An 11,717-nucleotide genomic window follows, 5' to 3' on the forward strand; every position below is an offset into this window, starting at 1 on the left:
CTCAAGCAGCATTCGTGGGTGCGCAGGCGGTGCCGTGGAGGTTTCGGCTGCCGTACGTCTTCCCTCCGGTGTTACTCCTGCCCAGGGTAATTCGGCAGTTCAAGCAAGAAAGAGGAATTCTGCTTCTCATAGCTCCAGCTTGGCCCAGACGGCACTGGTTCTCAGACCTGCAGGGCCTATCGTCAGAGCGTCCAATTCTACTTCTACAACGCCCAGACCTCCTCGTTCAGGGCCCCTGTGTCTACCAGGACCTAGCCCGGCTGTCTTTTGAAGCTTCCATCTTGAGGGCTAAAGGGTTTTCTGAGGCGGTCATTCAAACTATGTTGCGGGCCCGGAAACCGGCTTCTGCTCGGATTTACTATAGGGTCTGGCATTCTTTGTTTGGTGCGCATCCAAGTTGTTGGCCTTTTTTTCAGCAGGGCCTGGACTTAGGCCTGCTTCTGGCCTCCCTCAAGGTTCAAATATCTGCCTTGTCGGTGTGGTTTCAGAGACAGATTGCAACCTTACCTGATGTGCATACCTTTACTCAGGGCGGGTTGCGTATCCAACCTCCCTATGTCCCGCCTGTGGCTCCTTGGGACTTGTCGGTGGTTTTGGAGGCGTTACAAGAGTCTCCTTTTGAACCTCTTGGTACAGCTGATCTTAAGTGGCTTTCCCTTAAGGTAGTGTTTCTGCTGGCTATTGCTTCAGCTAGAAGAGTGTCAGATTTGGGTGCCTTGTCTTGTAGTTCCCCATATCTGATATTTCACCGTGACCGGGCGGTTCTTAGGACTCGTCCCGGTTATTTGCCTAAGGTGGTTTCTTCGTTCCACCTTAATCAAGAGATTGTGGTACCGGCCTTTGTCTCTCCTGATCTGTCTCCCAAAGAGCGGCCTTTGGATGTGGTACGGGCTCTCCGTATCTATGTGAAGAGAACTGCTAGGAATCTGATTCCATCTTTGTGCTGTTTGGATTTCACAAACGGGGCTGGCCTGCTCACAAGCAAACTTTGGCCAGATGGATAAGAATGGTGTTTGCACATGCTTATGTAAGGGCTGGTCTATCAGCTCCTGCTCACATTACGGCCCATTCTACTCGGTCTGTTGGACCTTCTTGGGCGGCCCGCCGTGGTGTGACCCTTGAACAATTGTGCAAGGTCCTCCTTGAACAAAGGTCCTCAGTGAACACGTTCATAAGGTTCTATGCCTTCGATACTGCCGCTTCCCAGGATGCTTCATTTGGATGCCGGGTTCTTGTGCCCGCTACAGTGCTTCCCCTTACCATAAGGAACTGCTTTAGGACATCCCCTATGTCTTTCCTTGTGGAGCCCAGTGTACCCCGCAGCAGAAAACGAGTTTTATGGTAAGAACTTACCTTTGTTAAAACTCTTTCTGCGAGGTACACTGGGCTCCACAAGGCACCCACCCTGACGCACTTAGCTACTTTGGGTTGGTATGGCATTAGCCGCTGACACTTCTCCTGTCGTGAGAGTGTGGTGTATGTGGCTACTAACCATTGTCTCATTTCCTGCTACTGCATTGGGCTGGTTAACTAAAAACTGAGCTCCTGTGCAGGGAGGTGGGGTTATAGAGGAGGCGGCGCTATGCATTCTGGGAACAGTCAAAGCTATTGAGCCTGTTGGTGCCTCGGATCAAGATCCTACTCTACACCCCTATGTCTTTCCTTGTGGAGCCCAGTGTACCTCGCAGAAAGAGTTTTAACAAAGGTAAGTTCTTACCATAAAAGTCTTTTTTTTTTTTTCTATAACATTATCCACACTTCTGTACAGACATTATCGTTAAATGTTGTAACATGTATCATAGCCTACGGTATATCTGTTACTTTTTCTTGACCTTAATCCACCTGCACGCATAAATACAGTATAATGACAGTAGTTTTCTTAGCTGGGTGGCCTGTGGATGGCCAACTCTGTCCGCCTTCCCCTATATGAGTATTTCACATGTCTCGGGGCTGTAGCTGACCTCCTGTGCCTGGGAGGAGATGGACTACTCATCCTCAGTAGCTGTTCTGGCCAGGTGCTGACCTCCAGCTGACTGATATGGCTGCATTGCAACCCGTAGTAGTTGCAGAGCTCCCCTGGATCTGTCCCTGCGTCCTAAAGATGCAGACAGCACACAAATTGAAGAAGTCCGTAGGAAGCTGCAGAGTAAGACCGCGTGGGAATCCGTGTAAGCATGGACGTGCCGGAGGCAGCGCCTGTGTGCAAAGCCACGCTGGGTCCTAGTACCCGACGGACCCAACCAGTAAGTTACAAAGACAGCGCAGAGCTTACCCCTAACACTGTCGTAAAATAGGTGTGTGAAACACTAGTGGGGGCGGGCCCATATATGGAAATAGGCCCCACAGCCCCGTCGGCCTCGCAGGAAACTTCCGTGTGACTTCTGCTGTCAATCTGCCCCTGTCTACTTTGCTTCCATATCTCCAGTGGTAGTGTGTGAACGGTTGTGCATTGTCATTGTACAGTTTCACTGGCTAATGAGCAGGCTTGTCACATGATGCTAACTGCACAATAATATATGCTTGGGAAATGTTACTCACCAAAGTCTACTTTCCTCTATGCAGTGTGCCTGGTAATGTGGTTGTATTTATATTTCTCTTTCATCCACTAGGGGACACTGGAACAGCTTAGACAGTTGGGGTGTGAAGCTAGCAACCGGAGGTGTGGCACAATCTAAAATGTAAAATTTTATGCACAGCCGGCTCCTCCCCCTTCACGCCCTCCCATCCCTCAGTTTGAAAAATTGTGCCTAGGTGGTACAGCACAGAAAAGAAACCTCTGCTCCATTACAAGAAACTGAGGCTGCGTCAACCTATCTAAAGGAGGACAAAAGTCTTAAGATTAGAGAGACAGAGATCCAATCTGAAGGGATCTGCATCTCTACAGGAGATCCAGGAGCACAGAGACAGTGAGTACTGGTTGTTCCAGGCCCCTAGTTAACAGTAATTATGGCTAAGAAAATATTACAAGGGGGTTTCGACGCCATTTACTTATCCCTCCCGGCTCCCAGTAATTATTGAAACACAGCCACTGCTCGCTCCCCTTCCTCCTCCGGTGCACAGCAAGTGCAGCCACTGCTCACCCCTCCGCCGGAGCACAGCCTGCTCTGCTCGCCCTTCTCCAGAGCACAGCCATTTCTCGCCCTCCGCCGGTGCACGCGGCCAAATGCCGTGCTCAGCAACTGGTGGCGGAGGCAGGGGATCACTGTAAGAACGGGGGAAGGGGATCGGAGCGCTAGTCCTGCGTGGCAGCGGCGGTTCACAGACCGCGCTGAAAGGTAAACGAGCGGCCCTCAAGGGGCTTACAGTGTGTATACGGGGAGCAAAAAAAGCTGTGGTTCAACACAGACAAAACGGAGCGCTGGTACTTTAAGCAGGCATCCGGCGGCCATAGAGCACTAGGGGACAGAAAGTGAGATATAGATAAAATTCAGTTGCGGCCATCTTTAATAAGGAGAAGAGGCGCCAAACCTATGTAGGAAAGGTGTACGCCCCTCTCAGTAGGGAGACTGAAATCTAGCCTGTTAAAACAGATGGAGGATTATATATATTAAAGATAGTTAGGTGCACCCTCTAATGGAAATTTTATATAGTGGTCTCTGCTACAAATGGATCTTCCTGTATTTTAAAACGCATTCTTATGCTTTATATTTTCAAGGGACTTCTACTAAAAAGATCCTGACTGGACTTCAACCCCAGCATCAAAGCTGAATCACAGTTGGGTGTGCAAGGGTTGCAGATCTGGTGTTAAAAAAAAAACATTTAACAAGTAGAATTCCAGCCAGAAGACTCCAGTTTCCCTTTGCTTCCATCATCTGTGACTGTCTTTCTCTCCCTATTGTAAAGGGTCAAAGCACTGTGGAGTGCTCGGTGGGGGTGCGGTTCAACATGTCTAAAGCACCAACCAAGAACACTAAAACTTATTATGTTTGCACAAAATGTAATAAGAAGAGCACTGGGGTTGGCAGCGATGGGGTGTGTGACTCATGTTTGGGAAGGGACGCTCAACCCGGGAGCAGAACTCCATCTACGTCATGGGAACAAGCTCTGGCAGATATTTCTAAGGAGATGGCAGAATCCCGCAAGCAACATTCAGAATGGGCTGCGGGATTCACAAAGACCATAGAAGAATGTCTGATTAAATTAACCCCACCTGCACAAGTGGTAAGCAATGTGCGCAAGGCGGTTAAGAGACCCTTCCCCATCCTACAAGAAGAGTCGGAGGAGGAGGGTCTTGTTATTGATGAGGAGGAAGGTGAGTTAATTGAGACTTCCTTAGATGTCGGTACTCAGGAGGAGGACACAGAGGTTAGGGGTTTAGATTCCCTTATAGAAGTGGTAAAGGAGATCCTAGACTTCAAAGAGGAAGAAGTTAAGGAGCCAGAGAGTTTTGATTTATTCGAATCCCAAAAACCACTGTCAGCAGTGTTCCCAATTCTTCAAACTCTCCAAACTCAGATGGTGGAAGCATGGAAGCAGCCTGATTAAACGTTTTCAAGTTCCAAAGAGGTTTGAGGCCACTTACCAATTACCAAAAAGTGTCATGACTAAATGGGAGGTGCCACCTATTGTGGATGCCTCTTTAGCTAGGTTGTTGAAAAAGATAATTCTACCAATACCTAACGTAACCACTTTAAAGGATGCGTCAGATCGCAAGGTAGACACAGCATTGAAATCGATTTTTGTAGCAGCAGGTGCATCGCACAGGCCTACAGTTTATCAGTGCTTGTGTAAACAAAGCCATTGCTGCATGGGCTGGACGTATTGTACAGGCTATTGAAGAGGAAAATAGCCTAGAGGAAATTTCTCGATTGGCGGAACATATTCGAGAGTCAGCTACCTATGTGTCAGGCTTCAAAGGACGCTAGTAAAATAGCGTCGCGCATCTCCGTTTCAGCCATATCGGCTAGAAGGATCTTGTGGCTCGGAGAATGTCAGGTAGAGGCTATTTCCTGTGGGGGTAAGATGTTATTTGGTCCAGAGTTGGACAAGTGGATCTCGCAGGCAACTGCAGGAAATCTACCTTTCTACCTATTTCTTATGTGAGAACCACTCCACAGGTTAAAAGAGGTTACTCGGGCCCAGTGTTTTATTCATTTCGATCGCAGTCCTTTCGAGCCAGAGGTAGAGGTTGTTCCCAGACAACAACCAAAAAGCAGGACAAACCTGCTGACAAGACCGTGGCATGATGTTCTCCCAGTTCACCTGGGGTCTCCCTTCGTGGGCGCATGGTTGGAAGGGTTTCGAGACGCCTGGGCCGAAACCTCACCAGAAGTCTGGGTCAACAAGCTTATATCCCAGGGTTACCCGATAGATTTTAAACAGCGCCCTCACAGTCAGTTTTTTACAACAGGATTGCCTCGGTGTCCTCTGAAACCAAGAGCACTACAAATGGCAATTCAAAAATTACTGCACACAAAGGTAATTCTTCCAGTTCTGGATTCTCAAAGAAGAACAGGATTTTATTCAAATCTTTTTGTAGTTTCAAAACCGGATGGGTCGGTCAGACCGATACTCAATTTAAAAGTTTTAAACCAGTTTCTAACGGTTTACAGATTCAAAATAGAGTCAATCCTGTCAGTTATTGCAGGTTTGCAACAAGAAGAGTTCATGGTGTCCATGGACATAAAAGATGCATACCTTCATGTACCAATTTGGACTCCTCACCAAGCGTACTTACGATTCGCATTGGATATGAATCACTACCAGTTCAGAGCCTTGCCATTCGGCCTATCATCAGCCCCAAGAGTCTTTACAAAGATCATGGCGATAATGGTTGCGAAATTGAGAGCGTTAGGAATCACGGTCATACCTTACCTGGACGATCTACTAATCAAGGCCCACTCTCAGGAACAGCTGATCAGGGACGCTCAGACTTCTTAATTTCTCATTCAACACGGTTGGATTGTGAACTTCAAGAAATCCAACCTGATACCAACTCAGAGGACTCAATTCTTTGGTCTAATACTAGACACAGTACAGTTGAGGGTGTTTCTCCCAGAGAACAAGATACAGGACATAAGAAAGCTGGTGGATGAGGTATTAAAGAACCAAACAGTTTCCTTACACTTATGTGTAGTACAGCTGCTCGGGAAGATGGTGTCATCTTTCGAAGCTATACAGTACGGCAGACTTCACTCCAGACCTTTCCAGATGAACCTGATTGCTCAGGGAGCAGGCTCACACTGGCGTCTACTTCGTAGGATCCGGCTGCCGACATAGGTAGAAGCTCGCTAATTTGGTGGTCATTACACAGAAATCTCGCTACAGGCAAGAGGTTCGAAATTTGGAATTGGAGGATCCTAACAACAGATGCCAGCCTCAGAGGTTGGGGTGCCGTTCTAAAGGATCATCAGTTTTAGGGCAGATGGATGCCACAAGAGAGCACTCTACCCATAAATATTCTCTGAGAGCAATTTACAATGCGCTTCTAGCCGAGGACCTGGTGAAGAGTCAACATATAAGAATACAGTCGGACAATGTAACAGCAACAGCATACAGTACATACACCGTCAGAGAGGAACATGAAGCAAAATGGCTCCAAAGAGGCCACAAAGATCTTGTTTTGGGCAGAAAGGTGCAACATTATTCTCTCAGCGGTGTTCATCCCAGGAGTGGAAAACTGTGAGGCAGACTATCTCAGTCGCCAAGACATGCATCCAGGGGAGTGGTGTCTACACCTGCAAGTCTTCGAGATGGTAGTGAGGATATGGGGCCTACCTCAGGTAGACCTTATGGCATCTCAAAACAATCATCAGTTACCCAGGTATGTGGCCAGAACGAGAGATCCAGCAGCGGAAGGAGTGGATGTGTTGATACTTCCATGGTCTTACAGAAGAGTGTACATTTTTCCACCATTCACTCATACCCAGAGTACTGAAAAAGGCGAAACGGGAAAGTGTATGTGCAATTCTTATCGCACCAGACTGGCCCCGCAGGAGTTGGTACTCGAACATGATGGGACTACTAGCAGAGGAACCCTGAAGGTTACCTCAGAGAGAAGACCTACTGTCACAGGGGCCATTCCTACACCCAGATCTGAATCGGTTGCATTTGATGGCGTGGCTATTGAGACCCGGATCTTGAGAGATCAGGAGATACCGAAAGCGGGCATTCCTGCGATGCTAGCCGCTCGGAAACCAGTCACAGCCATGCACTACTACAAAATATGGAAAAGATACATGAAGTGGCGTCAAGAAAGGGGGTGGAATTCAAAAGAATTCCGCCTGTATAGACTTCTACGTTTCCTCCAAGCCGGATTGAATGGAGGTGTCATACTAGGTTCTTTGAAAGTTCAAATTTCATCTCTCTCCATTCTATTTCAGCGACGTCTGGCATCCTTACAGGAAGTTTAGACCTTCTTGCAGGGGGTTCTAAGGATACAACCTCCTTTCTGTCCTCCCACGGCACCGTGGGACTTAAATTTAGTGCTAGAATTTTTGAAATCAGCAGCTTTTGAGCCTTTGGAAAAAGCAGATTTGAAGTATATCTCCTGGAAGGTTACTCTGTTACTAGCCTTAGCTTCAGCAAGAAGGGTCTCAGAGTCTGGAGCCCTATAGTGTAAAAGTCCTGATTTTCCATGAAGATAGGGCAGAACTCCGTACGAGGGCAGAGTTCCTCCCTAAGGTAGTTTCGGGGTTTCACATTAATCAGCCCTTCGTGGTCCCATCTTTTCAGGGATTTGCAGAAGGGGACGTGTCTTTGGACGTGGTTAGAGCCTTACGGATTTACGTACAAGTCACGTCAACTATGAGGAAGTCTGACTGTTTGTCCTTTATGATGGTCCGAAGAAGGGTTGGCCGGCATCTAAACAGACTCTGGCCAGTTGGATTAGCCTTACCATTAGACAGGCTTATATATCCTGTGGTAAGCGGATTCCATTTCACGTAGATGCTCATACTACCAGATCAGTGGGAGTCTCATGGGTGGCAGCCAGATGCACCTCTACTACTCAGCTTTGCAAAGCAGCAACGTGGTCATCCGCACACACGTTCACGAGATTCTATAAGTTTCATATGTTTGCGTCCAGAAATTCCAGGTTTGGACGATTAGTTTTGCAGAGTACGGACAGCACTCCCGCCCTTGGGAGTAACTTTGGGACGTCCCCAACTGTCTAAGCTGTTCCAGTGTCCCCTAGTGGATGAAAAATAAAAGAGGATTTCGGTACTTTCCGATAAATCAATTTCTCTGAATCCACTCAGTGACACTGGACGCCCACCTCGGTGATGTCAACCTGCAATGTTCTTGTTAAGAAACAGTTTGTGCAGTGTTAGAGTATTTTAAGAAAGTTCTTGGTTGCTGTTTGAATTGTTGTTACGGTTGGTTCCTCACCATAGGTTTATAGTTTTCATGTCCTCTTGTCGCCATCAAATTTTCCAAACTGAGGGATGGGGGGGGCTGAAGGTGGAGGAGCCGGCTGTGCATACAATTTTTATTTCAGATTGTGCCACACCTTCGGTTGCTAGCTTCACACCCCAACTGTCTAAGCTGTTCCTGTGTCCCCGAGTGGATTCAGAGAAATGGATTTATCAGTAAGTACCAAAATCCTTGTTTTAAGTTATGAACCTGGACACAACCATCATATTTGCTGTATGTCTATTAATTATTGGAATATTTGTAGTTTGCTTATTGAAATGAAACAACTGAACACCTTAAACTTGCTATTAGTATAAATATGTGCTTCTCCGTGTGAAAAAAGTTTATGTTTAAACCTTTCTTTTAAATAGGTGGACGCGCCAGGAATACCTCAGAGGAACATCTCATTTTTTCTCCAGATTTAGAAATTGAAGCTAAAAACGTTGTGCACGATGCTCCAGGAAACCCTATGCACCCAGCTGCAGACATTCCAATATCCCTACACATACATCCAGTACGTCACAGTGAAGAAATATCATCTGACGCCTCTAATCATGAGGAATATTCTGATAATTCCGATATTGCTACAAATAGTACAGCTCATACAGGTGACACAGTATTTCCATGTTCAAAATGTGCTAAATGTTTTAGACATCAGTCAGCTCTTGTTAGACATCAGAGAAGTCACATAGAGGAAAAATCATTCTCATGCTCTGAGTGCGAGAAACATTTTACATTGAAATCACGTCTTATTTTACATCAGAGAAGTCACACAGGTGAGAAACCATTTTTGTGTTCTGAATGTGGGAAATGTTTTACATACAAATCATGTCTTGTTATACACCAGAGACTTCACACAGGTGTGAAACCATTTCCATGTTCTGAGTGTGGGAAATGGTTTACACTGAAAGCACATCTTATTGAACATCAGAGAACTCACACAGGTGAGAAACCATTTCCATGTTCTGAGTGCGGAAGATGTTTTAAAACTAAATCAACTCTTGTTAAGCATCAGAGACTTCACACAGGTGTGAAACCATTTTCATGCTCTGAGTGTGGGAAATGTTTCATACAGAAAAATAGTCTTGTTGAACATCAGAAATCTCACACTGGTGAGAAACCATTTCCATGCTCAGAATGTGAAAAATGCTTTACTCTGAAATCAAATCTTAACAAACATCAGAATATTCACACAGGTGCAAAGCCATTTCCATGTTCTGAGTGTATGAAATGTTTTGTAAGCAAGGCAGATTTATTTAGACATCAAAGAAGTCACACGGGTGAGAAGCCATTTCCATGCTCAGAGTGTGAGAAATGTTTTGCACTGAAATCTAATCTCATCAAACATCAGCGTATTCACACAGATGAGAAACCATTTCCATGTTCTGAGTGTGGAAAAGGTTTCACAGAAAAGGTTTATCTTGTTAGACATCAGAGAATTCACACAGGTGAGAAACCATTTCCATGCTCTGAGTGTGGTAAATGTTTTACTACAAAATCACAACTTGTTGCACATGAGAAAATACACACAGGAAAGAAACCATTCCCATGCTCTGAGTGCGGGAAATGTTTTATTATGAAATCACAACTTGATAAACATTTCAAAACACACAAAGGTGAGAAACCATTTTTATGTTCGGAGTGTGGAAAAAGTTTTATGCACAAAGCAAGTCTTGTTATACATCAGAGACATCACACAGGTGTAAAACCATTTTCTTGCTCTGTGTGTGGAAAATGTTTTAGCTGTAAATCAAGTCTTGTTGCTCATCAGACACTTCACACAGGTTTAACACCATTTTCATGTTTGGAGTGTAGGGAATGTTTTACACTGAAATCAGCTCTTGTAAAACATCAGAGACGTCACACAGGCGAGGAACCATTTCCATGTTCTGAGTGTGGTAAATGTTTCACAGGGAAAGCAGATTTTATGAGACATCAAAGAACTCACACAGGTGAAAAACCATTTTCGTGTTCTGGGTGTGGGAAATGTTTTGCACTGAAATCAAATCTTGTTGTCCATGAGAGAACACACACAGGTGAGAAACGATTTTCATGTTCTGAGTGTGGGAAATGTTTTACTGGCAATTCATCTTTTGTAAAACACCAGAGAATACACACAGGTGTGAAACCATATTCATGTTCTGAGTGCGGGAAATGTTTTACAGCTAAATCATATCTTGTTGCACATCAGAGAACTCACACAGGCGAGAAGCCGTTTAAATGCCCTGAGTGTGGGAAATGTTTTACACAGAATGCCACTCTTTTTTTGCATCAGAGGACTCACTTAGCTAAGAAACCATTTCCATGTTCCTATTGTGATAAAGGTTTTGCCCGGAAAACTCATCTTGTTAGTCATCAGAGAGTTCACATATAGTGGCAAAGCATTTACCATGATCTAATAGATATGAAATGAGGTTGCAGTTATTCTTTTCATATTTTGTTATTACAGGTTGAGTATCCCATATCCAAAATGCTTGGGACCAGAAGTATTTTTCCATATTTTGGAATAATTGAATACCATAATATAAGATGTCATGGCTATGGGACCCAAGTCTAAGCACAGAATGCATTTATGTTTTATATACACCTTACACACAGCCTGAAGTTAATTTTAGCCAATATTTGTAAAAACTTTGTGCATTAAACAAAGTGTGTGTACATTCACACAATTAATTTGTTTCATATACACCTTATACACACCGCCTGAAGGTCATTTTCATACAATATTTTTAATAACTTTGTGTATTAAAGTTTATGCACATTGGGGTATATTTACTAAGCTCCCGATTTTGACCGAGATGCCGTTTTTTCTTCAAAGTGTCATCTCGGTTAATCTCGGTCATTTACTAAACACTAATCACGGCAGTGATGAGGGCATTCGTAATTTTTTGCTAGTTCAGGTAAAAAATTACGAATGAATACACCATCGGTCAAAACGCGGCTGTTTAAGTATGAATCTCGGTCATTTACTAAGAAGTGCAAAGCAAAAAAACACAAAACACTGCCGTGAAAAATTACAACTCGTAAAAAAGTCCTAAAAAAAAACAGACCTGCTTTTTTTTTCCGTGATTTGAGATGCATGCAGGGATCCATGAGATCCGTGCATGTATATCAGTGGGAAGGGGTGGGAAAGTGCTTATTTTTGCCAAAAAAATTGCGTGGGGTCCCCCCTCCTAAGCATAACCAGCCTCGGGCTCTTTGAGCCGATCCTGGTTGCAGAAATATGGGGGGAAAAATGACAGGGGTTCCCCCATATTTAAGCAACCAGCATCGGGCTCTGCGCCTGGTCCTGGTCCCAAAAATACGGGGGACAAAAAGAGTAGGGGTCCCCCGTATTTTTAAAACCAGCACCGGGCTCCACTAGC

General features: G+C 45.0%; 1 protein-coding gene across 1 annotated transcript in view; it reads left to right on the forward strand.

Annotated features, from left to right (window-relative positions):
• Positions 1-11,296, forward strand: part of LOC135054814 (oocyte zinc finger protein XlCOF6-like) — a 99,698-nt gene extending 88,402 nt beyond the window's left edge. The window contains exon 4 of the mRNA XM_063958185.1: positions 8,724-11,296. Coding sequence (XP_063814255.1) covers positions 8,724-10,726 — 2,003 coding nt within the window. The 3' untranslated portion in view covers positions 10,727-11,296. The remainder of the gene's footprint in view (positions 1-8,723) is intronic.
• Positions 11,297-11,717: the final 421 nt, after the last annotated feature.

Source organism: Pseudophryne corroboree, chromosome 3, assembly GCF_028390025.1.
Source record: "Pseudophryne corroboree isolate aPseCor3 chromosome 3, aPseCor3.hap2, whole genome shotgun sequence".
NCBI classification, from domain to species: domain Eukaryota; kingdom Metazoa; phylum Chordata; class Amphibia; order Anura; family Myobatrachidae; genus Pseudophryne; species Pseudophryne corroboree.